A 26,752-nucleotide genomic window follows, 5' to 3' on the forward strand; every position below is an offset into this window, starting at 1 on the left:
TCCAAATGATAATGTTTCTCTTTCCAAATTAAAAATGTGAAGAACTGGGTTTGAGATTTGCTTAAAAATTGCTGTATTAATAACTTGAATATTAGATATTTTCATCCCCCATGCTATTTAAGTGTTCTAATAATAAATTATAAACTCGGGTTAAAAAAAAAAATCCTCTTTTGAAGACCATATGCGTATTGGCATTTTTTTCCAAACTAATGCGATTCTGCTATTAACTGTTTTATTTGAGTAGATATTTACATCAAATACAAGTTCCTTAGACATCAGTTTTATCAAGTGCTTTTCTTTTTTATGAATGTAAAATACAGCCATGAATACTCACCTACAATTATAAGTGGTGTTTGAACAATTTTATCTGGAATTCCTTGTGATGTTCATATTTTTAAATTTTAATATTTCTGATTTTTACTTAGGTTTACTTGTACGAATCACTGCTTGAAAAGCTTCCAGTACAAAGTTACCTAAAGACTTAAAAATGCCTCCACGACCATCATCTGGCGAACTATGGGGCATCCATTTGATGCCACCGAGGATCCTTGTGGAGTGTCTTCTCCCAAATGGAATGATAGTGACTCTAGAATGCCTCCGTGAGGCCACCTTACTAACTATTAAGCATGAACTCTTTAAAGAAGCAAGAAAATACCCTCTCTATCAGCTCCTTCAGGATGAATCTTCTTATATTTTTGTAAGTGTTACACAAGAAGCAGAAAGAGAAGAATTTTTTGATGAAACACGGAGACTTTGTGACCTGCGACTATTTCAGCCTTTTCTAAAGGTCATTGAACCAGTAGGTAACAGAGAAGAAAAGATTCTTAATAGAGAAATAGGTGAGATTATCTTTATTTAAACATAGAATATGTTTAACTGGCTTCTCTGCAAAATACAGAACAAAGGATTGAAATGGGTTGTTTGTCACCTGTATCTGTCAAAGTTTGCATTTCGTAACTGTCACTTGTTGCATCAAATGTCCAAAGATGCTGATCACAGTAAAGCCAACATTCGTAAACTGTGAATTAAACTTTCTTCTGTTCTGTTTCATTCACATGTAAAGTCTTTGCTTTGCACGTATTTGTAGTTGTATGTGGGTTAGAGGATATTTTTTACTTGTCTTATTAACAGGATTTCATATTATTACAGAGTGAAGCTTGTTATGTTGTTTGGGAAGTCAGTCTTAATTTGTTGTGAAGTTTCCAGAATTGTATATTCTGGATTTAATTACAAATCTTAAACCACATTTACAATAGCACACATTTTGATACTGTTCTATCTTGCTTAGGAAGTAAAATTTCAGAAATGAGGTGGGTTCCGTGTCGTGTGTCCCCTGCCCCTTTCCTACAAAAAGTGCATGGGGAGGGGAGGGAAACAAACACCTGAGGTTGGAGGGGCAGAGGAGAGACAAATTGTAATGTTTTGAATCATCTCTGGAGTAGCTTATCACTTTCTATTATCCATTGAGTAAGCACAGGGACACTAGCATATGTTTCAGCATCAAGGTTAAATATCTAAATTCAGGCAGTACAAGTATACCTACTCCCTTTTAGTTGCTAACAGATGTACATTGCAGTGGCAGAGACTTGTCAACTGGAAATACTTGTTCTGGGGTGCTCCTAATTGTTAAATTATTTAATTGTTATGAATGCATCATAGGTAAACTACTTCTGTTTTGTAAAGCTTAACCTATTCAAGACTTACGGAGAACAGTGGTTAAGGTAACCATGCAGCGGGACAATTTAAAGTTTCCATTTGAATGTTCATGCATAAATAATTATTCAAGCCAGTGATCTCATTAAAGTGAATGGCATTACATCTGAGATGGAGGACTTGAGAGAAATGGACTCTTACTGCATGACTGTATGCCAAAGAGCTAAGTTCAATATCTCTTGGAGTGCTTGTCACATTTTTAAATAGTGTAGTTCATCAAAAAAATTGAATAGCTGACATTCAGTTGTAAGCAAAATTGATTATGGTCCTAATAGCTACCAATAATCCTGCCAGGGTTTTAGAAAAAATCAGACATCAGAGCTCCTCTGGTCCACTTCAGAAACTTTGTGCTGACTTCAAAGGTTGTTTATTACTGGTCCTTTTCCTCCAGGAGGAGCGCAAGCTGTGAGCGGTGATTTAAGGCTTCCAGGATCTTCAGTAAATGTACACCTGTCTTCTAACCTTTTTTGTGATTGCTGAGTGTGCTTAACTTTAGAATCGAATTGTTCTTGAATGAAATAAAACAATTATGTATACAAGTAGAAGCCGGGGTTAACACAAATATTTTAGGTTGTGTTTTGCTTAAAGCGTGCTTTTTCTGTCACTGATAGAAGGAATCTTTAGCTTTAATTATCAGTTACAGTTATTTTCTCATGCTTCTTCAATACCTTAGGTTTTGCTATTGGCATGCCTGTCTGTGAATTTGACATGGTTAAGGATCCAGAAGTACAAGACTTCAGAAGAAATATTCTTAATGTTTGTAAAGAAGCAGTGGATCTTCGAGATGCCAATGCACCACATAGTAGAGCATTATATGTCTGCCCTCCAAATGTAGAGTCTTCACCTGAGCTACCCAAACACATATACAATAAACTAGATAAAGGTAAGATAAATATTTACAGTAGAAACAATGTTTTTTTTTTAGTGGTTGAAATCAAAGAGTACAGCTGGTGACTTAAGTAAATCACTGTTTTATGTACTGTATTTAGCAATATCTTACACCTTAAGTGATTCAGAAAAACTTTCTTGATAGGGTGTAGATTCAAAAGGAAGACAACCACCTTAAAATTACATTTTTTTGCTACTGTACTAACTAAATCTTGAAATATACCTTGGTAAATAGAGGCGATTTTTTTTAATGGGCAGAAACAGCTTGTTGGCTTTGCATTTTTCTTTGACATTCAGAAATCTGGAATTAAAGGATGCTGAATCACTGAGCTATCTTGCAGTCCTCAAATGTTAAAGTTACTGCTGTTTTCTTGAAGGCTAAATAGTCAATAGTATTCGGTTAATAAAAGTATTCTTAGCCTCAAGGGGTAGAAGTTTGAATTTACACTAGAGTCAAGAAAACTGAACACACATAGTTCCTTGCAGAAGTGGTAAACCCTCTGTCAGTTTGGGCGATGTGTCTTGGCTGCGTTTTTCAGTAGTACTGCAAGCAGTTCTCTCTGTTGGGGGGGGGGGGGGGGGGGGGGAGTTGTTTGGTTTGGGTTTCTTGGGCTTGTTACTTTTTTTGTTTTGAAACTGCATTGAAACAGGCCTAACATTATTTTACATTTATTCTAGGGCAAATTATAGTGGTGATATGGGTAATAGTCTCTCCAAACAATGATAAGCAGAAATACACCTTAAAAATCAATCATGACTGTGTGCCTGAGCAAGTTATTGCTGAAGCAATTAGGAAGAAAACGCGAAGTATGTTGCTGTCATCTGAACAATTGAAACTTTGCGTCTTGGAGTACCAGGGCAAATATATTTTAAAAGTGTGTGGCTGTGATGAATACTTGCTAGAAAAATATCCACTGAGCCAGTATAAGGTGAGTAACATAATGGATTTATTTTGAAATACACTAAAATAATCCAAATTTGTGAGGGAGAAGTGTGATCAATTTTATGACTGGCTTGCTTTTTCATTAAATTAATCCAAAACATAGGGAATATATGTGTATGCGGTTTTAAACTAATTGGCTAATGCATGAGTGTAGTGTGCATATTTGTTGGTTTATGTGTTTCAAAAGAGAGTGGGGGAGAAAAGGTAATTTAAACTAGAATTCATATCACTAGTATAATTTTTCTTCTTTGAATGAAGAGTTTACCTCTAACATTAGTGATAAGTCAGTGGTAGGTACTTTCAGAAATATCCTAGATTTCTGATGGCAAGAGATGAGTTATGCTTGAGTGGGGTTGATGTAAAACAAAAGGAAATTCAATCAGATGTTAAATTATGAGGGAACCATTGCTACTATGAATCTTGTCCCTTCCCCCTTTAGGGGTGGAAAAAATCTAAACAAACTATTTGTTTTCCTGTTACTTAACATCTTCAAATTTTTTTGATCTTATTAAAGGAGCGATAAACTTCCAGCACTACATAAATCATTGTTAAATCTTCCTTGTGGCTGGCTGTCCTTCATTGCCTGGGTTTTGTTAGTGCTGTGAGTGTGAGACAGAACTGCTGACAGAAGAGCATCTGAGCAGCTCGCTCTGGAGCAGACAACAATGTTACCCTGTAGATTTCCTGACAGGCTGCTGCTGCTTCCTCTTTGAGGAATGTATTGTTGTAATAAACAGCTTCCATTCCTTCGTCTAAAATGGTTGACGATCTGCTCTCCAGAGCAATGGGGGAGAGAAGGGGGCTGGGGGATCCTGAATAATGGGAAAAGCAGCTCTGTTCTGTGGGAGCTGGGGAACAAGTGCAGGCATACATGAATAATTTTGCACAGTCATCTTGAGATCAAATGCTAGAGCTATTTGATCTAGCGTGGTTTCTTCAGAAGTATCTGCTATGCCTTTACTGTGCTGCAAAAGAGCTTGCTTAATTACACTCCAGGGCTGGACCTGTCTTAACGCATTGTATTTTGTGGTACCGTTGCCAGCCTAAATGCTCTTGGCGCTCAGTCCTGAATGGGCACCATGCAGGCTTACAGCTAGAGTCTGTCAGGATCAGTGCCGAGTGTGAGGTAATAAGCACAGTGAACCAAAAATGAGTGTTTCTGCCATTTGTCTTGTGCTCTCTGCCTGTGACTAGGAGTATCAGTGCCAGTGTCACCTGTGCTAGGTCTGCACAGCAGGCTAGTACAGTAGCTTGCTACGCAAAAGCAGCTCAACAGCTTCCAGGAACAGCTCTAATCTGGAAGCAGAAACGAGTGTACGTATGGGGACAATGATAAGCTCTTCAAATATGCTTTTACTTTTATATTGTCTTGAATATTTTTAGGTGTAGATTACCGAGAGTGTACACTTTGAAAACATACTGGATTTTGGTTTTGTTTTCTTGCAGTATATAAGAAGCTGCATAATGCTTGGTCGCATGCCCAATCTGATGCTGATGGCTAAGGAAAGCCTATATACCCAGCTTCCACTGGACACCTTTACAATGCCATCTTATTCCAGGCGTATTTCTACAGCTACACCCTACATGAATGGAGAAGCTACAGCCAAATCCCTCTGGACTATAAATAGTGCTCTGAGAATAAAAATCCTCTGTGCAACCTATGTAAATGTGAACATTAGAGACATAGACAAGGTAAGGCAAATGCTGTATGGCATCATTATATGGCTTTTAATAGCTCATGGTTTTCCTCCTGAGTTTTCTGTGTTGTGTTTACATTGGCAAAGAGGTGTTATTTAACATGTTAGAAAATTAGACCACTTTGTTATTTAAATTTAAGCACTCAATTCTAAAAAAAAAAAATACAGCCATGTTTTAGCATTGGAAAACTTTGTGTATTACTTAAAAGGTGTGAGTTGTAGGGTTTAGCTAAATATCATGCCTGGTAGGAGCAGAACTCAGTTTGCGTAGTTCACTTCAGCTCGGTATGTGAGGGAAAGAAGAGCAAAATCCATGTTGTTTATATTCTAAATAATCATTATGTCTAAGAATGTATTACAGTAATTTGGAATACTTTTGATGAGGGGATGCTGAGTAGTGTGCTTCTTAAAGGGAGGTATGGGAGGATCAAGGACAAAAGGCAGGTATGGTTCAGTCCCACTGAAGTCATACTACAAGCCCAGCTTTCTAACTTTCTCAGAATTTGTTTGGTCTTTTGTTCCACTGTAGCTTGGCACAGGAATAATTGAAAGTAAATTTTTTTTGAGAGTTTATTTCAAGTTTATTGTATTTTTAAGAACTAGTTTTGCAATTAATGAGGAAAAAGGACCAAAACCCTTTTTCTAGAAGGGTATGCTTATATACTGCGCTTCACACCTTGCAGAGCATGAATGAATTTGGGTTGGGGGGTGGTGGGGCTGTTTGGTTTTCAGTTTTGTTTTTGGTTTTTACTTGATTGCAGTTAAGGGGTAATATGTTATAATCATAGTGTATGTTGATAGCAGTGAAAAAATTTTCTTTATAGTAACGTTTCAAAGACAGTACTAATATTAACATTGCTTTCAGATCTATGTTAGAACAGGTATCTACCATGGAGGGGAACCTTTGTGTGACAATGTGAATACTCAAAGGGTACCTTGTTCTAATCCCAGGTAAGCTAAGTACTTTGAATGACTATAGAGAACCTGACTTCAGGGCATCATAAACGATAGTACTGAAGGGAGTAGAGGCTCAGCTTAGCCATTATTCAGGTTAAGCTCCTTGCTGAGAATTCCTTGCCTTAAGTTTTGTAAGAACATTTTTACCTAACCCTGTATTTATAAGTAGAATTAATTTAATTCAAACATAAGTATTTTGTCTCGTTGCATATAACGGTGTAGTATCTTTACGGAACAGATCTGTTTTACATGTGCATTTGCAATTGCCTCAAACTCCAATATAATTACTCATTAATATTGTGAAATCAGCATAGCTCTGGGCAACTGAGCTCTGGTTTTGACTATGGATCAGTAGCAGGCATTCCAGTTGCAGGTTCAGATTTCATCTTCAGCATGAAGTGATGTGATGTAATGTAACCTGCAAATTTGTTTCTGTGAGGTTGCATAGTTTGTGCTCGAGCAGAACCACTGAGTGTGGAGAGATGGGTATCATTTGCTAACATGGAAGTCACTGCCAGCTCTGGGCTATTTTCAGGAGATTTGACATAAATTGACAGGAGATTTGAAATAAATCACATAAACCTAAAAGTGCCATTAGTGTGCAAAAAGAAACTTAATATGAGCATATATAAACATATTGAGAAAAATATCTGAAAGATGTTTAATTTCTGCCTGTAAATGACTAATGAAGAGGTGTGAAGTTTCAGCATCTGCTAGGATGAGATGCAAAATATGTGTTCAGTAGTAGTTCTTGACTTGCATTTTCTGTCTGACTTCATGTCTTTGAAAGTTTCAAAATATATTAATATTATTGTCTATATGTTTTGTATTAACATGATTAGGTGTTATAATTAGAGGGCCTAATAATATACGCAATTATTGAAAAATAGCTTTTCCTTCTGAGTTTCCCCAAAGATACCTGTACTTGAACTGATGGTTTACCTGCTTTAGAGAGAAAGTCTTGGAAAGGTGGTGAAGGGTGTGGCTTGAAAACATGGATATAACCACACAGATCTGTATTATATGAAATGAACACATAATAAAAGTGAATTAAAGTTTATCTGCCAGTTTCTTTGTTCTTAGAGAAGGGCTTGGATAGTTATTTCTTTGTAGAACTCTGCTTTTAGTAGCTACAGACACATTGGAAAATTAATGCTGTCCTTGGAAGCTGCTGCCTGTTCCAACTGAGAAAATTCAGTATGGCAGTCTGCTTAGGAAAATAAACTGTACTCAGAAGTTCCTCTTCAAAGCACAGTTCTGCTAATTGAGAGATAAAGTCTACTTAGAGAAGTTCATGAAAACAATATGTGTATTCCTGTAGGACCAATCTGTGCTCTTATTACTATAGTAAATGGAATAATATCCGAGTTAGGAATATTGCTTTGGATTTCTATGTTACATTTCTGTGTTATATTCCTGTCTTGGAGTTGTTTTTTTATTTTCTAGCAGTTCATATTTAGTTGAGTTCTGAAAGCTATGCCAGACTTTTTCCTACTTGCTTTTTTTCCCCCGAAGTGAAAAATATTGCACAAGCTAAACCCTACATTAGTGTAGCACATATGCAAGTCCATTGTCTTTAGGTTGTACCTATGCTGACAGTTGCAGTCAGTGGGTTTGCAAGAGTGAAAGTGAATGAACCTATTACTAAGTTCGCAGGAATTGAACCTAGCATTGAACCTAGACTTTTTAAACAGTGTTGGTGCTAGAAGGCTAATTGGGGAAGTTTCCATTCCCAAAAGGAGTAGATGTGGTCAAATGCATGTAGGAGGACCCTTCTCTAGTAAGAAAGTGTACTCTTTATGCACATACGCAGTTTAGGTAGGAATATAACAAATGCTTTTTAGTATAACTGTTGATTGAATGCAGTTCTCCCCATGCTGTCCTTTAATGTAGTTTCATTCTGCTTTTTAAATCTTATAGATGGAATGAATGGCTATCGTATGACATGTACATTCCTGATCTTCCACGTGCTGCTCGGCTCTGCCTTTCTATCTGTTCTGTTAAAGGCCGGAAGGGTGCTAAAGAGGTAAAATACTTCACAGCTTTAATACACTAACAAACAAAAGCTACTTAAGTGACATTTGGGAAGATATTTGGTAAATGCTGTCCTGGCAATGAGTCTTATGTCCAATCTAAACCTATTCTCTTTCAGTTTAAAACTGTTGCCCTTTGTCCGGTCATTACAAGTCTCTTATCTGTCAGAAGACCGCTCTCCATCATCTTGAGTTGCTTTGATGTGGGGAAAATGTCAGCATATGTTTGCAAGTGTTTTGATATCATTCTGCAAAATGACTGCCATGGCAGTCATTCATAGAAAAAAATGGTACATCCTCCACAATCTGCTTTCAGCCTATCTGGGAATGTAACAGCCTGCTCTGGGGTCAAAATGTTATTTCTCCTTACTCACTCTGCAGTAATTAATAGATGACACTGAAAAATCATCTTTTCATTTCTTTAAGGAGCACTGTCCATTGGCTTGGGGAAATATAAACATGTTTGATTACACAGACACTCTTGTATCTGGGAAAATGGCTTTGAATCTTTGGGCAGTACCTCATGGGCTGGAGGATTTGTTGAATCCCATTGGTGTTACTGGGTCAAATCCAAATAAGGTAAGTATTTGCATGCCAGTTTCCTCTTTGGGAGTACATTTTCAAAATATGCTGTATTCTAATTGATATAATTCAACAGAAAAAGTAATTTAAATTCCCTTTATGTAGGAAACTCCATGTTTAGAGCTGGAATTTGATTGGTTTAGCAATCCTGTGAAGTTTCCAGATATGACGGTGATCGAAGAACATGCCAATTGGACTATATCACGTGAACTGGGGTTTAACTACAGCTATGCGGGGCTGGTAAGGCAAACTTCCCTTCCAAGATTAGCTACTAAAATACAAAAGTATTGTTTATTTTACTCAGTATATTAGTGATAAAGAAAACTTTTTCATGTATCCTGATGTATTGTAAAAGCAAGAAATCAATTTTTTGCTTTGTGTTTAGGAAAGTGAGTAATGTATTCTCATTTCTTTATTACCAGTAAACTGACCTAATGCTTCACTGACCAACCAAAACACTTTAAAGAGAAACTGTCTTACTGTGCAAACTGTTAGGGTGTTTTTGACATTTCTATATCGCTAATTCAGATGTCTACACTACTGAGTTTAACTTTTGAAAAGCTGCAATTCTCCTTCAATGATACTGCTTTATTTTGTTGCAATTTCATGTCTTACAGGTAGGTTTTCTTTTGTAACCTAAGGGTGCTTATAACTCTTTACTGGCTGTTTAATGGGCCAGTAACGACCGTAAGTACAGGGTATTCTAAGGGAACCGATTGGCATACACATGAGCATAGTCCTTTTGTCTCTTCTCTTCCATGAAGAAAATCTGTGCACTGACAATTGTTTTTTTGGTGACGTTTAGAGCTTTCTTAAAATCACATTTTGGATGATTAGAAGGAGGAAAAAAAAAGAAAAGCAGTAAAGCTAAAAATGCTATATATTTAAAGACAAGGCTGTGAAATTAGTTGGTGTGTGTTACGTTTTCTTCTGGAGGTTGGCTCAAAGACTTGAGAGTTTCCCCAGGAGAGCTTTGTGGTCTGTGTGAAGAAGAGTCTCGGGGTGGAAAGTTTCGCTGTTGCAAAGAAATGCGTAGGTGGCAGTAAGCTTCCAGTTGGGAATTCTGGTGATACTTGTAACAGTCCCTTCTCAACATATCTTGAACAAAGGGTTGTAGGCATTTAATTTCTCTTGATACTCTACAGGAGGTCCGTCATAGAATGGCATATCTGCTTATACGTATTGTGACTGACAATGCTACAGGGCTCTTAAGTGTTTAAGGACAGCTGGCTTCTTGGTAAATAACATTCCTTTGGTATAACACAGCCTATTACCTGAGTGTGTATATGCTCACCTCGTTGTTTCATTCCATCTGTAGGCAAAAATAGAAAATGCTGAGGAGAATAAGCTCTCACTTCAGTGACAAAGTAATGATCAACTTGCACTTTACAATTAAAACCCCAACATTCTGAGGTAGAATAAAGTCTCAAATTACTGCCTTTTTCTTTTTTGTGATAATCCTTACAGTACTGTAGAAGAAGGTCATAGTGGTTAAATATGGAGAAAGCATATTTGCACTAGTGACTAAGCTGACAGGGAAGCAAACTGTGTATCACTGGTTTGGTCTCTCATTATTCATGCTGCTTTTCTTTCAGCCCTCCTTGTTGTCTGCCAAAATCCTCTTATTACTTATCCTTTCTTAAATCATTTCATTAAATGCTTGGTAAGTTTGAACATCACTAGTTATCTCTTAGTATTGTATTTGTTCCCTTTATCTTTTAATGTGTGGTATCTTAAGGACTGAAGCCAAACCTTCTATATTCAGGTACTGTGTGTATTTATAGCTGTTTGTAGTATTAACTACACTTAGGGAGTTAAAAGGCAATGTGGTGTTGCTTATTCAAAAATCAGGTGCTACATTACTGTGTAGCATTGGCCATATCTGGAAGAGGTACAAAATGCTTGTCTGAAATGGATAAAAGTAGCAAAGCAGTCACTGAGGTCTGACTTCATATAAATGTTTTTGTTATGATGCAAGAGCATAACTTTTTTGTTTAACCTTGACATGCATTACACTGCATTTAAAATCAATGAATACATACTTATAAGAGATGATTTATAAGTCCATTAATATCTCAAATATGAAAGACTTTTCAAATATTAAATCTAATTTACTGTCCCACAATTCATAGAATTTCAAGTTTTTGGTGTTGACCGCAACAGGATAAATGCATTTTCCTTCTGGGCTTGACCTAAACTATGATCTTTCTGACCCACTATGCAGGTACATTTTATACTTTTTTGACTTTCACTTACTATTTAGGATGAATCTTTCAGAATCAAGATGAATATGTGCAATAATCACTTCTTCAATATCAACTATTTGATCTTATGTTAGTAGTAGGGTGATTATCAAGTCATTTATCCATTAACTTCCTTACAGAATGACTCTGGCTTTGCTACTTGCACTGTATCCGTTACCATAATATGTAAGAATGTGTTCTAGAAATTTTCCTGTGCCACATAGAGAGTAGTCCTGAATAATTTTCACCCACTTCTAAGGTCAGTCCATGTGCTTAGGAAAGGTAGTAAAAAAACCCATGCTGATGCATGAAGATCTCACTATCATGCTACTAACAGGGCAGGGTACTAAAAAGTCCTGCGAGTTGGTTGATTCATACCTTCATATTGGTAGATGTAGGCTTGAAGGCCAGAATATTCTTGTCCCATATAATAGTAGTGAACATCCCATATAACAGTAGTGAACCCATCATGAGAACACATAATTTATGTAATTAAAGATGAACGTAAAATAGAGAACTTCCAGTCTGAAGTTATTATCATGTGGTATAACCCGACAACTGTTTTTATATTTGTGCATATTCTTAGAAATAACACCACTTCACCTATTTAAAGGGTGCCTTGATCTCCTACCTGGAAATTTCAGACTGTTCTTTCCTTCAGCTTTTTTTTTTTTTTAAAGCTAGATGCATTGGAAAGACTTTCTGTAAAAGACATGTAGGTATTTCTGATTCAAAGTACTAGTTCAACCAGTTGAAGATTCCCATCATAAAACTGGCAGACAAAGCTCAGTTCATTCTTGCTTATTATCTTGTTTAATGTGCTCAGTAGAAATTGCCTAGGGAGAGAGCAGAACAAGAGGTCAAATACTGTGGTTCTACAGTTTAAACAATTTGAACTTGGAAAACAGTTGATCTTATTCTTTTGTAGTAGTGGGTATCATACAGATGTGAAAATGTGAGTTCACTGTAAAACCACCGTTCAACTCTTGGGATAGTTTCATTTTAAGTGTCAAACTTGTTAACAGTTGTATTTTATACTAAAGGCAATAATATAAGCTGCTGCTTAAAATTTCTCTTTTTTGCAATGAAGTTGATTCTGTAGCTGAAACCTTAAAAACTGCATCATTTCATATGTTGCCTGGAAAAAAACACATTCAATGAACTAAGAAATGGAAAGTATAGGAGAAAAATTGAACTTGGCACATAAGCTGTGAAAAATCAAGTAGTAGTTTCAACACCTCTGCCATTGGTCTAAGCTGGTTCTAATAAATTAAGTCTTAAACAAAATTAATTTCAGCATGTATCACTTCTGGGTTTTGTGCTCTTTGGGGAATATCTTACACTAATTCTTGTTAATATTTTCCAGTCTTCCTGTTACTCAGGCTTTCATACAGTGTTCTACCTTTTATTTACCTAGCTTCATCCCCCATATTCTGCTTTTCCAGTTCTGATTCTTTTTCACTCCTTTCAGCAGCTCTCAGCAATCTCAAAACTGGAGACAGAAATGACCAGTTTCATTTTGTGCTGCGTTATGTCGTTCATCAGATGTCAACTGCTGCTATTTCTCCACACAGATGATTTAGTTGAAATGTACCTCTTCTTGTCTCAGTAGTGACTAAGTTGTAGAAATCAAAGGCCTAGTCTTTCATCTCTCTATTTTTAAATTGTAAGTCCTCAGTTATAAGAAAAGGAAGTAACAAGATAGTATTGCATGACATAGCCTATAAGTGTTGCTATACTGTTAGAATTCTTTATACTTCATGTATGTTGTATGACAACAGAAGGAAATGTGTGGAGGGTTAATGAACCACTTTCTCTCTGCAGAGTAACAGAATAGCTAGAGATAATGAATTAAGAGAAAGTGACAAGGAGCAACTGCGAGCCATATGTACAAGAGATCCTTTGTCTGAAATCACTGAGCAAGAGAAGGACTTCCTCTGGAGCCACAGGTATTTAAAAACAAAAACCAAACCAAAGAAAAACCCTTGCTGTCACAGGCAAACTTCACCCCATTCACTCCAAATTTGTTGTGATTGGCTTGGGTTTTGCTCCCTTTTCTTTATTCTGTATTGTTGGGGGTTAATGTTTTAGAAAAGGCTTTTAAAGCATTCTGCATTGTGTATCTTGGTTCACAAGCCCATGGAGAAAAGTAAGTTGTTGAATTAGTTTACATCTTCCCCATTACTGCGGTCTTACCTTCGTGCATGGATCCTGACACCACCTTATGGTAGTGATCGGATTCTGCTGACAATGAAAGAAAAAGGTGCAAGACTGAGGGGACACAGTAGATGGTTATCGAAGCAAAAATGACGTTTTGTACATACAGCTTTTTTTCTCTTTTGCAGACACTATTGTGTGAATACTCCGGAAATTCTGCCCAAATTACTTTTGTCTGTTAAATGGAATTCTAGAGATGAAGTGGCCCAGGTAACATATAGCGCTGAAGAAGTTCTAAGTTTTGAAGAAGCTTTAAAATACGACATTTTAAAGAAAACTTCTGCACATTAAAAACATATTATGCGTGCATGATAAATTGAATGAAAAATCAAATGATTCAAGTTGCCACTGTAATTGACTGATCGGTCTGGTCCATAGTTCTTGTTCTTTAGCTCAGTCTGAGTCTTAGTATTTCCTCTTGGCAGCATTACTTGAATGCTTGTTATGTTGCTGATTTGTCAGTTACAGTTAAATGTGAGGTTTTGTTTTCATTCTTTTTATAGTGGATAAAATAAAGTCAGCTGGCAACTAATACCAAATTGTTTATTGAGAGGACTGGCAACTAAACAGCTTCTACTCAGAAGCAGTTTGTGTCTGATGATACCTCCTAATGGCTGTGTGTTACAACTTCTTCCTAATCAGTGCAAATATGTAATGTGGTTGTCCACAGATGTATTGTTTGGTAAAAGACTGGCCTCCAATCAAGCCAGAGCAAGCAATGGAGCTTTTGGACTGTAATTATCCGGATCCAATGGTGCGAGCTTTTGCAGTTCGGTGTCTAGAGAAGTACTTGACAGATGACAAACTGTCTCAGTACTTAATCCAGCTAGTACAGGTATATAACATATTTTGGTATACTTAATGTCTTCTGTACATTCAATAATCACAGAGGCTTAAAATACAACAAAAGTTAAGATGATGTGAAAAAAGGGTCATCAAAAGGGTCTGTTTGCATTGTGGATTATTTAGTAGGAGGAGATGAAATGCAGTTCATTTTCTGTAGCGCTGTGGTTTTCCTTGTTGATATTAAATGTCAAAATGTTGCAGAGATGCAGAACTGTTCTACCAACTGGAACAGGCAGCTATTTCAGCTGTCCTAACGTATGGTAAAGTATGAGCAGAAGCATCTTATCAAAATTTTGAGCAAGTTGAGGCTAAAATATTTGGTAACAATAAAGGAAGCATCAGATGGTAAGCTCTTGAAATAGAGGCAGTCAATGCACTGTTAGCAACTATTGTTCAAATCCTAACACATGCAAGTATTAATACCAAGATCAGTGATTCTACAAAATGTAATATAAAACAGATTGCTTTTTATTTTCCTGCCTTTAATCTGTATACTCACAGAAATAACTGTAGCTGATTTTTTTTCTCTTTATCCTTAACTAGGTTCTGAAATATGAACAGTATTTAGATAATCAGCTTGTGAGATTTTTACTCAAGAAAGCACTGACCAATCAAAGGATAGGACACTTCTTCTTTTGGCATTTAAAGTAAGCTTTATATCATGTTAAGGGGTGGTGGGATTCCTATCAGCTGTAAATGTGTTCTAAAGGCTTGGCATACTAAATGTCCTTTTTTAGGAAAATACTACCATCTAAAATAAAGTTTATTGGTTAAGAGTTTGCATAGTTTGGTAATACAAGTCATCCCTTGTCATTTCAGAAGCTAGTTAATAATAAATACTTAGTCTTGTACTTCCTTTTATCTCATGATGATTATTCTAAAAGCAGGGTAGTCTAACTAAGATTGCTGGAACCCTCCCATATTGATAGCTGTTCACAGCTTTGACAGATTTCTGCTGTTTGAACTTTATCTTGTACGCCAGATCACCCACCAGTCTTTTCCAGAAAACTTCAGAAATAGTTGAGGCCTGAAGAAAACCACCCAATTTGACCAGATAAGGCTTTGAAAAAATAACTGGTTATACATGCTTGTTAAAGACTTTATAGAGCTCGATAGCCAAAATCTCTCACTGTTCTTCCTTACTAAGTATAACATGGGCTTTTGTAATTCCTGATGTTGAGAAGGCTGAGCATAAATCGGCCTACAGCATACTGGATTGTAGCTAGGTACCACCTAAAGATGCTGTTCTAAGGTAGTGTGATCAGACACAGAAATAGAAGCAAGGAATCTTTGTGCATTCAGTTTTCTACTTTTCTTGCTAATCATCAAGGATAATGGAATAAGTTGCCTGATTTAACTTGTTTGAGAGGGTGTATTTTAGGACTGTGTGAAGACTGAGAGTAGGGAAGAACAAGGAAACTAGAGGGGCTACAGCCTAGGATTGGCTAAATGAGACAAGGAGAAAATGGAACAGGTTAGCTTTGCTCTCAGCAAAGAAATCTGGAACTTGAATTGAAAGCTTGAGGCTTACTATGGAGTTTCTGGGAAGCATGAATTTTGAATAAAGGCAAGGGGTAGAGAACGACAGGATGGAGCAAGAAGGAATGGGGAAAATGCCTGTAAACTCTACTGAATTAGTTGTAAAGGGGACTGAAGTCTGATCAGTCCTGTCAAAATGAGATGAGTTGTGGGAGGTCAATACAAGTTACTTACCTGAAAAGAATTATCTATAAGCAGCCCTCGGGAAGATGTTACAGGTATAGCTTCATTTTTGGCACCTCTAAGTGGTTGTGTCTTTAAGCTGTAACTGTTCTTCCTCTCCGTAGGTCTGAAATGCACAATAAAACTGTAAGTCAGAGGTTTGGCTTACTTCTGGAGTCCTATTGTCGAGCATGTGGAATGTACCTAAAGCATCTGAGCAGGCAGGTGGAGGCTATGGAGAAGTTGATTAACCTCACAGATATTCTCAAGCAGGAAAAAAAAGATGAGACCCAGAAGGTATTATAAGCTGTCCACCACATACCAAAACTGTTGCTGTTGAGACACGGGAATTACTTAGAACTGTATTATTAAATGAACTAGAAAAGCATTAATGCCAGCTTCAGTAGATAATATGTTATCCTAGAAGCTGTAGTATTTTCTGTGTGCATTGCCATTGTCTATCTCTTAAGGCAATAGTACTGAAGTTAAGAGTTTCAGTTTGTGTAATATGTGGCTAAGTGGAGTTGCTTATGTTGGAACTGTGCAAAAACATGCTTTAAAACCAAAGCTGAAATCTGATACTTACCTTCATTTACATGTAATTAGTGTTCTCAAAACCTGAATGTGATTATTTATCAGGTACAGATGAAGTTTCTTGTTGAACAAATGAGACGGCCAGATTTTATGGATGCTTTACAAGGTTTTATCTCTCCTCTTAATCCTGCACATCAACTGGGAAATCTTCGGTATTGTCTTCGGTTTTGAAACTTGTCTAGATAATTAAGCAAATGCTTAGTAATGTTAGCATTAACAATGTTAAGATTAAATGTTAACATACTAAATGTTAGTATCTTCAAAGTTAACAATAAAACTTGTAGCAGAGTAATTCATAAAGAGTGAAGTAGTTGTGATCTAATGATTTAACAAATTAGGGAACAACATGGCAGTTAGCTGTTCCTTTAAGGTGACAGGAACAATTTAAGTTTGAAGCTGAAAGTAAAAGTGGCTGATTGTTGGTTACCCGTGCATCTTTAATTTGATACTAGCTCAAAGAGTTTGAAGAAAACAGGGAGAACTTATACCATGTTTCTGTAATACTACTAAGAATGAAATTGTGCTTATTTCATAGAAATCTTCTCTTTTATAGGCTTGAGGAGTGCAGGATAATGTCATCTGCAAAAAGGCCACTGTGGTTGAACTGGGAGAACCCAGACATTATGTCTGAATTGTTATTTCAGAACAATGAGATAATCTTTAAAAACGGAGACGGTAAGGAAGAATAAGTGTAATTCAAAAGCTATATATCTGTTTATTTTCCTAACCTAGTTTAGTATTTTTTCTAAGCATATAAAATACATATGGTGAAAAAAATTTAAAAAAAAAAAAAAAATCTGAGCAAAGTAGTTTTCTTTTCCAGAAAAATTAAGCATGCGCAAATAAGTATTTGTCTCGGTCATGTACAGATTTTGTATGTTCCAAGATGCTCAGTCTGAGGTGGAACATGATACTATTTAATACTTCAGGTTTCTTACTTGAAAATGTCTTCAACATATTACAGATATGTAGTCTATAATTCTGTTGTCATGTTTTTAGTGTATATTTCAAACAGTTTTGAAATCACCACCACAAATTTATATTCTTTCTCAACTATTTAAAACCTGCTTTTTTTCTATTGAGAGAACAAAACCTACACTAAACTATGCAAGCCTCATTTCCTTTAGACATACTTTTTTGGGGGAAAAGTAAAATAAGATGTAACAAAGTGTTCTGGTGTTATGAAACTTGCAATCTCTGTGTTTGACTATTCCAGACTTGCGTCAGGACATGCTGACACTTCAGATTATTAGAATCATGGAAAACATATGGCAAAATCAGGGTCTTGATCTTCGGTAAGCATTAGAGGTCATTCTCAAGCAGTACTGTTCTTAATGGTTTTTGCATTGGTTTGTTACCAGAGATTGCTTCTGTTTTCCCAAGGGTAGTAAATGAAATGCTATAAATAGGCATGTTTGTACATTTTAGAGTGGTGTTTTTTCTAGTTTTTTTTTTAATAACCTTCAGTTAGCTAAACTACTGGATTCTGTAAAGGCAAGATCATATTTGAAAAATACTTCAGTCTCAGTGAAGTGGATGTGAGGGATCTACATACCAGGAATGGCTACTAGAGCTAACACACACTAGCCACACTATGGTCTATTGATGGTATCTGTAGGATTTGCTTTGAACAAGTTGCCAAACTTGCAGCCCTGTTGAGCGATGACTCTTCATAGTTGGTATCTTCATTTCAGTACACCAAGTAGGTATTACCCAGTCTGATATGCATGCAGCTTCTCCACATCTGAATAGTCTGTGGTTACAGTAGCTTCTGCAGAATGCCATTCAGTATAAACTATTCTGCTTCTGGAAAACTGATGCTAGACAGGTTATGCTTCCAAATGTGTTTGTGTGGTAGATTTTTAGGTGGTGGCGTAACAGAGCTGCCTCTGCACTATCAAACCAAGTATGTTCTTTGCACCCCCAGTTCTCATTTCCTCATCTGGATGAAAGGACCTGTTGGTCTGCATTTCTTATGCATCTGGGCAGCTATTTTGTCTCTAGTATTGTAATGTGTGACAGAATCATGGCTTTGTCCAAGAATGGTTTGCAGAGTTACAGTTCACAGTGCTCATGTCTTGAAGGGTAGCCAGCTATGGAAATCTGCAAAAATACATCCTCTCCTACCTCTTGTCACCATTCTTTTTAAAGAGGCGGCATGGAGCTTTAGAAGATAAGTTGGATAGGTATGGGGTGAGTGACAGCCTGATGTTTTTTTTTTTTTTTAAATCAAAACAAGCTCCCAGCTGTCCATCTGCTATACTGAAAGACTGAAGTGAGCATGCAAGATGAGGCAGCTGATGGACTCTGAATTTTGAGCAAGCTACAGATTACGCTAGTGGACAAAAGGAAAATCTTTTGAGGATCTAGAAATTGCAACTCATCCCACTAAGACACTAAACTGTATGTCTCTATGGTACAGATAGTCTAACAGTCCAAAGTTTATGCCACATCCTTAAGAAAATAGATGGGTCTCACTGTTTTTCTTTGACCTCCAAATCGGACTTTTATCTAAAAATGCAAGTGTAGGTAGATATAAATATACTTTTAGTACCTGCAAATAAAATCCTGTTAATCCAAGAGAGAAGCAGCCCACCTCCACAGCAACACCAGCAGTCAGCTGTGCCACTGGCTACACATTGCACTGGTGTTCCATAGATTCTTAGATCTAATAAAAAGCCACAATAGATTGTTTTTTCTGGGTGTTTTACCATGGCATCACAAAAAACCTTTGATACTCCAGTGTTTCTAGAAGGCTGGTTTACTCTATAGATATGACACTTGCACTCCAAAAAGGAAACTTCAGGAGCGAAAAGGGCTGCTTTTAGGTACCTGACCCTCTCTCCCAAATCTTTAAGCAGAGGATGTTAAATGTGGTAATGGCCATGTTTCTTTCAGTCTTTGAATAAAAGACTGGTTTTGACTTGTTTGTCCTCAGATAAAATGTTTTGAACATAACAGAAGAAATACAGGCTTTGGGGGAGGGCGAGGGAGGAGACCTGTGAAAGAAAAGGGAGGCAGAGGAATTGATTTCTTCTACTTGTAAAGAGAAAAATGGGCTACTGAGGTTATCCTTTGAGTTTCAGATTACAAAAAAGTGATTTATGATGTTCTTTAGAGTCCATGAATAAACATCTGTTTACAGTTAGTCCATTAACATCTGGATAAATTGTAATGTTGCTGACTATAGGTTCCAGTTATAAGGTACTGTTCAGGTACTATTTGGAAACTCATTTTGAAGGTCCCATGCTGGTTTTACATACAGTATTACCTGCTACTTGTTTACAGTAACCCATGAAATCCTAACACTCCTTTTCTGAATACTTAGATTCTGTCTCTAGTAATTCACTTTGAATATAGTTGAATAGATCTTGTTAAATCATGCTGAATGCCTTTTTAAGAGTTTTTCCAGTGTATTCCCCAAGGCCTCCAAGAACATGTTAATAAAATTTTGCTTAAACCTTTTGTCCTGATATAAAACTGAAGAATGACATTGGTGGATACAGTGGCTGACATGTTACTGTACTAATATCTGGTACATTTTTTTCCATAAGACTAATGATAATACACCTATCAAACATTAAAACAGATATTTCATACCCTAAAGTAAGTAACATGACATTTACATGATAAGGGTTATCAAACATGCCTGTTGCTTGCTGTCTTAAAACTTAGCTCTGTAAAAAAAACCTTCATCTTTCAGGATGTTGCCTTATGGTTGTTTGTCTATTGGTGACTGCGTGGGACTCATCGAGGTAGTGAGGAGCTCTCATACGATCATGCAGATTCAGTGTAAAGGAGGCTTAAAAGGAGCATTGCAGTTCAACAGCCATACGCTGCATCAGTGGCTCAAGGACAAGAACAAAGGAGAAATGTGAGATTTCCTGTTGCTTGTTTTTGTTGTTCATGTGCTCTTTTTGATGAACTTTAGTTCTCTTGAAGTTTCTATCAAGTGAGAAATTATGTCCATCTGGTTTTGTGGTTTTGGGTTTTTTCCCCTGCCCTCATTTGCCTAGTATTCCTGCTTGTAGCTCTTTTAATGAGTTTGGGTGGTTGTGTGACTTCTCAGCAGTAAAGCGTGAGTTGGAGGTAGAACTATGGAGATATGGCTTAAGTCTGTATTTTAACAGTAGCTCATCAAAATGAAAAGTACTGGCCTTCAAAAGAGGGACAGTCACTTTACAGTTAGATCACAGAACAGTAAACTAGCTATTAAATACTTCTGTTTTCAGAATATGCTGAATTTCTTCCTTACTTTGGTAAATTGATAAAATTAAGGAACTCTGCTTCACTGGGAGAAGATAGAAGTTGTTGGCTCTTCCTTAATGGGGGGTGTGTGTGGAATTCTACACTTTTGTATTATTGGAATATCTGTAGGAAAATATCTCCTTTGTTTTCAATAGGTATGATGCAGCTATTGACTTGTTTACACGTTCTTGTGCTGGCTACTGTGTTGCTACCTTTATACTGGGCATTGGTGATCGCCACAATAGTAACATCATGGTAAAAGATGATGGACAAGTAAGATACGTTTTTCTAAAAACATAGCGTAATGTCATCTCTCATTTTGAGTTTATCTTAAAAAAAATCCATCTGAACTATAAGTAAATGATCAATTTTACTATGACATCACTTAAACAAGGAATTACTAATCTTAAAATACTTTTCTGTCTTTCCAAGCTGTTTCACATTGACTTTGGGCACTTCCTCGATCACAAGAAGAAAAAGTTTGGTTATAAAAGAGAGCGTGTGCCATTTGTCTTAACCCAAGACTTTTTAATAGTGATTAGTAAAGGAGCCCAAGAATGTACCAAAACAAGGGAGTTTGAAAGGTGAGCCTTTTTTTAAGCATTTAACTTCCAGATTATTTTGTACCTAAAGTGCACTTTGCTACTGGTGACCTTTAGTAATTAGCCCTTTTAACTGAAAAGTAGTATTTTAATTGGCTTGCAGTGGGTATGTTCTAATTCTTTAGTTGAAGATCAGCCATTGACTTGTAAATCAGTAGGTGATCTTAGTGCTTACATGGCCTTTGGTTCATGAAACCTCACTTTAGCTTTGCAGGGTCAGCACACATATAAATAAACATAAATTTTTAAATATCTGAATTTTTTTTTATTGAACACTTAAAATCCTTTTGGGATTGCATAACTGCAAAAACCGAGAATCCTTAAATGTCAGGTATAATGCACATCAGAGCCTTGCTGGTCACTCAGCAGTACTTCTCTCTCCTATAGCTGCTGTGATACCAGCTCTTCAGCTGGCCTGTGTAGTTTGTGACACTCCACAGAACCTGCTAAGAAAGGAGAACTTTAAGTAAATTCTGTTGCTATAATCATTCCTAATATCTGTCTTTCCAGAGATCCAGTCTTTGAGAGGTTTCAATTTTAATTTTAATTTCATTATATCAGGGGTGGGGAAGACAGATTTTAAGTTACAGCATCTGTCTGAATGCTGCAGTGAAGTTGTGTTGCACTTTTTTCCGTAACCTGACTTAAATTAATGATTTTGGCATAAATGGGCATTTCTCACCTAATGTTGTGATATAGCAAATGCCCGTGTCTTTGATGCATTCTCCAGAGTCTTTAAGAAGCAACAGCTACTGCCCTCATAAAACTACAGGAGAGAAGTGCCTCTCTGATGATAACCAGGAAAGTGCTGTTTGCAACAGTGTATCTGGCAATGTGCTTTGAAATCTGAAATGTCAGTAGCAATGGCTAAAATGGCTCTGTGAACTCCCATAAACTTGTGTGGAACACTTATATGAATTGCAAATGAGGCTTAAGGCTAGAAAGCCTGTCTTCAGTTTGGTCAGACTAACACAATAGCCACTACTAATTCTTACAGAAATGAAAGTAACCTAAATAGGAAGATGAGGATATTTTTCTCGGCAACATTATGGTGTTCTTATTAGATTAAGACTGTCTACTTTTTTAGTGTCCAGTTACCTGAAAACTGTTTTGGAGGTGAAGCAGCAACATGCATCTAATAGTGAAATACACTGAGCTTTTATTTCCGCTGGTCTCTTCCAGGTTTCAGGAGATGTGTTATAAGGCTTACCTAGCAATTCGGCAGCATGCCAATCTCTTCATAAATCTTTTCTCCATGATGCTTGGCTCAGGAATGCCAGAACTGCAGTCCTTTGACGATATTGCATACATTCGAAAGACCCTTGCATTGGACAAAACAGAGCAGGAAGCTCTTGAGTACTTCATGAAGCAAATGAATGATGCTCACCATGGTGGCTGGACAACAAAAATGGACTGGATCTTCCACACAATAAAGCAACATGCTTTGAACTGAAATGAAAGCAAAGAAAACAAGAACTGATAGCCCGCTTTGTGGGTACTGCACTGTTAATACCCGTTAGCAGCAAAGACTGGTTGCATAGGAATTGCACAAACCACGAACAACACTAGAATTTATGGCAAGAAAAGAGATGAACTGTTCAGACAACTGTTGAAAAATAATGTAAAACAGGGTTTCAGATAGCACTAAAATTGTACACTTCAAAAATTAAGCTTTAGTATGATGTGTGACTTCATGTTATGCCTTAAGCCCGAAAAGGTGAACTTGGAAGAATGTTTCCTTTTTTCATTTGATAGGCTAAATTAGAAGGAAAAAGAAAATAGTGCTAGCATGAACATAGTCCATCACATATTACCTTAGATCTGGTACAGCAGGTAGAGACTATGCTGGATTGAGAAAAGTGGAAAGAGAATTCAAATGATAGCGAATATTTAAATGCAGCATAGTTTGAAGGGAAGGAGTTTTAAGCTCAAAGATCTAAAAACAATAGTGAGAGGACAGTGCCTTTTAAATGTGCTGAGAGGCATTAACATTTATGGGGTTTAGGTGACCCTTTGATTTCTGGGTCTGTCATCTGCACAGTTTCTGAAAGCAGTAGGAAATAGGCCCATTCAGTATGATGTTTCTTCTGCTCAGTATTTCTAGGGGTGCAATTCATACCTTCGCAAAACTCCCTATCATCCCCAAAAACTGACTAACCTGGAAACTGAATGGTCAGAATTGGGTTTAGTGCAACAGAGAATTGTAGTGTTCATCTTAGGTTTGCTTTAATCTAACTTGAACTGAATAGATTTTTTTCATACATGTTTTCCAGAACCTAAAGAAAGGTGAGTTATTAAAATTATTGAAAGATTATTTTTTTATAAAGGCTATTTATATAATAGGAACTATTATTAATATATATTCTTTATTTACATGATTTGTCCAATATTCACTCTTTTAATTTTGCAGCCCAGTTCTATCTGTCCAAGACTCACGTTTCCACTAACGTCACTGAAGGTGACCAGATATACTCCTAGGACCAAATTCAACCCTGGTGAAAGAGGACACAAGTACCATTGAAGTAGTGGGAGATACACCCACTAATGCCAGAGGTGAACTTGGCCTAAGTCTCTTCAAAAAATTTTTGGGCGTCCCTCTTCACATTACTGAAGTGATACGCTGGCTATTCAAGGAACGTACGTTTAAACCCTCAATCTTTGGGTCCACCATTTCTCATCTTTCTTCCTCCTTTGGAAGCGGTTGTTTAATCCAGTAACAGATACATCAGAAATAGCAATTTAGATTTTCAATACGATCAATAATAAGCAGTTCAACATACAGCAGATACGCTGGCTAGCTCAAAGCATGTGGAGTTACCAAATGTTTTATAGCTTTGTCTGTTTTGTGTGTGTGTAATATATATTTGTAAATCTAGTTGTTGTCCTCTAACACAATTACGATGTGTGCAATCAATTAAATTGGCACCACTTTTTGAAACTGTTCAAAGTACCAAGGATTTCAGATTGCCCTTATGCACTACTTCAGGTAGGACTGTTTTTCTAATTATCAAACAGGTTTTTTAATTAGTGAAGCCCATGAATTCTGAGGGTGATGTTCACCCTAACATTTTAAACTTGCTAGATTGGCAGCACTTGGAGTGAACTCTGAAGCTCTGGGGCTTTCAAGGGTTCAGCTCATTCACTTGCAAACACGCACCAAGGTGCCACTCAGAAAGTGCAATACCACATGTAATATAAAGTATGCTGACAGCTGGTGTTAGATTAGAATATAAGTATATAAATAAACTGTACTTTGTGCAGGCTGTACTGATGAGGTAATGAGTGGTTGGCTTCATTTAGCAAATTGTAATATATTAAAAATGTGCAATCACATTATGAAAGACTTTGGGGATTGTAAAGCCAAGACTTTGGTCTTTCAAGACACTTTCATAGTCAAGATCCTGCAGTTGATTACTGCACACATGGATACTTGATGTTGTGGGGGGAAACCCGTTTTTGTGAAAACTACAGAAGTTCCAAGAATAGTATGGGGAATGTGAAGTTTTATTTCCTTAGTTCTACTAAATATTTTGGAGTAGTCCAATAAGACTTCCCATTACTCTTCTTATTGACTGTTACATATTCCTTTCTGTTCATACAAATACTTTAACTCCTGCTAACCTTGGTCATACTGTCAAGAGCAAAATTACCCTTTTATGTATTACTTTGCAGTCAACACACTCTAATGGTTTAGCTCTTTTAAAACATGGCTTAGTTTCAGTTTAAATTTGGTTCACAAAATCTGAAACCCTGTTGGCTGTAACTTAATTTAACCGAGTAAAACTTGCACAAATGCCACATTAGGTGCTATATTATCCTTATTTATCTGGTATTGAAACAATGCTTTACCTCGTTTATGTAAGAGATGGTCAGCCTTTTCCAGCCTGGATGAAAAGATCAGCTTGAATCTATCGGATGTTATGAGCCCAACTTCTTTTGTACTTTGCCCTCTTCCTAGCCATTTATTTCTGTAAATATGGGTATAAATGTCTTTCAGTTCAAGCATACAATGTTCTGCACCCTTTTTGCACAAACAAATGTGTGAGGAATCTGGTTCTGTTTCCAAAAGTTACAGCTTGTGCACAGCATTTAGTTGCAGTAAAAGTTATTATGAACATCAAATAGTAAAAGAAAGGAAACTTCATAGTGATACAGACATAATATGATTTGGGGTAATTACAGCCTTTAAATAAAAAAAAAAAAGCAGAAGCTCATGGGCTTTAAGCAGTTGTTCTTACCATAACCAGGATGGGCATTTGAAAAACATTGTGCCAGTGTTTCAGGGAAGAAAGAAAAAAAAAAAATCCTTTTTTTAAGCTTCAAAGTGTTCAAGCCTAATTACCTTACCCTGTTATACCAGTTTTGTGCTGATGTAATTTCACTGAAGACAGAGGAGGTACTATTTACTTACATTGGTGTAAATGAGAGGATGTCATCTGTTCCCAGTAGTAGAAATAAGATCTGCTTACAGACTATGAAAGCACCTGTAACTGAGCTCTAGATTTTCACAGAGATTGCTTGGAATCCAGATTTTTATTTTTTAACTATTCCCACTTCATGGAGATTTGAAAATGTTCCCTTTAGTCTGAGAGTCAGCTGCACAAAACACTAAGTAGCTTATTTTGAGCTTGAATTGAATCTGAACACCTTGCTCCTGTGAAACTTTGTAGTAGGACTGCCAGAGCAAGGGGCCCAGGACTGGGCCATGTGTTTTATTACAAAGCATTAAGAAATGGTGATTTAGTGAAACACAAATTCAAAACCAGTAACTTTTTCAACTGTGAAACTGTTTTATGTAATGACAGAACAGGCTGCTGCTGATTAGTTTTTCTTAAAATTATATTCTTTGCTTTGCTAAAGGTAGCAGAAAAAGCACCTGTACTGACTTTTATATGCACACTTTTCTGTTCTGAAGGGGTGCATTAATAGGTTTTTTCATAGGTGAAACAGACGTTCAGTGTAATTTAAAAAACAAAAAAGGCATTTAAATAAAACCAAAATTCTTAGTGGTTTGGCATCTTGTGGAAAAGAGATAAGCCTGTATATCAAGGGCAATGTAGAAATTACCAAGCTTGTAGAGAACTTTGTATGTGGTGACCCTGCTGTTGGTGGTTTGGAGGGTTGGTTTTGGTGGAGTTTTTTTCCCAACTTCCCTTTTCATGTAGAATATAAATGCCCTTTAGCAGTCAGTAGCCCATGTTTGTTAACAATTTGAAGGTATTTTCTTTGCTTTGTCATTTTATAACTGGCATGTTCCAACATCTGTTCTTGATAGTAATTGTGAATTCCTCCTGTTTTGCATGTCTGTACAGGTTGCAGACCTGGGCTGGACCCATTCAAAAACAATTATCAAAAAAGCCACTTGAAATTACTGTTTTGTTGATGTTTTGACATCTTTAAAATGCTTCAAGTTAATGAAAATGGTGTGGTATTACAGAAAGAACTGTAACTTGCTGCTTCTAAGATTTTTTTTTTTTTAACTTCCATG

The 26,752-nt window shown here is 36.7% G+C and overlaps 1 protein-coding gene across 2 annotated transcripts; it reads left to right on the forward strand.

The window, feature by feature from the left end:
- Window positions 1–427: 427 nt before the first annotated feature.
- PIK3CA (phosphatidylinositol-4,5-bisphosphate 3-kinase catalytic subunit alpha) lies at window positions 428–26,752 on the forward strand. Of its 2 annotated transcripts, XR_012831324.1 has the most exons (21): window positions 428–839; window positions 2,387–2,596; window positions 3,280–3,530; window positions 4,991–5,236; window positions 6,107–6,192; window positions 8,119–8,224; window positions 8,658–8,810; window positions 8,919–9,053; window positions 12,881–13,005; window positions 13,402–13,483; window positions 13,944–14,108; window positions 14,663–14,766; window positions 15,946–16,117; window positions 16,460–16,566; window positions 16,968–17,089; window positions 17,631–17,709; window positions 20,118–20,288; window positions 20,818–20,935; window positions 21,095–21,246; window positions 22,447–23,550; window positions 23,675–26,752. XR_012831324.1 is itself a non-coding variant. In XM_009485302.2 (20 exons), exons 1-20 carry the CDS (start codon window positions 488–490, stop codon window positions 22,715–22,717), a joined length of 3,207 nt encoding a protein of 1,068 aa, XP_009483577.1. In that variant the 5' UTR covers window positions 428–487; the 3' UTR covers window positions 22,718–23,609. The 2 variants fall into 2 exon arrangements, 1 of the variants encoding a protein (XP_009483577.1); XM_009485302.2 differs by lacking the exon at window positions 23,675–26,752 and having other exon boundaries at window positions 22,447–23,609.

This window comes from Pelecanus crispus, chromosome 9 (assembly GCF_030463565.1).
Source record: "Pelecanus crispus isolate bPelCri1 chromosome 9, bPelCri1.pri, whole genome shotgun sequence".
Lineage (NCBI taxonomy): Eukaryota > Metazoa > Chordata > Aves > Pelecaniformes > Pelecanidae > Pelecanus > Pelecanus crispus.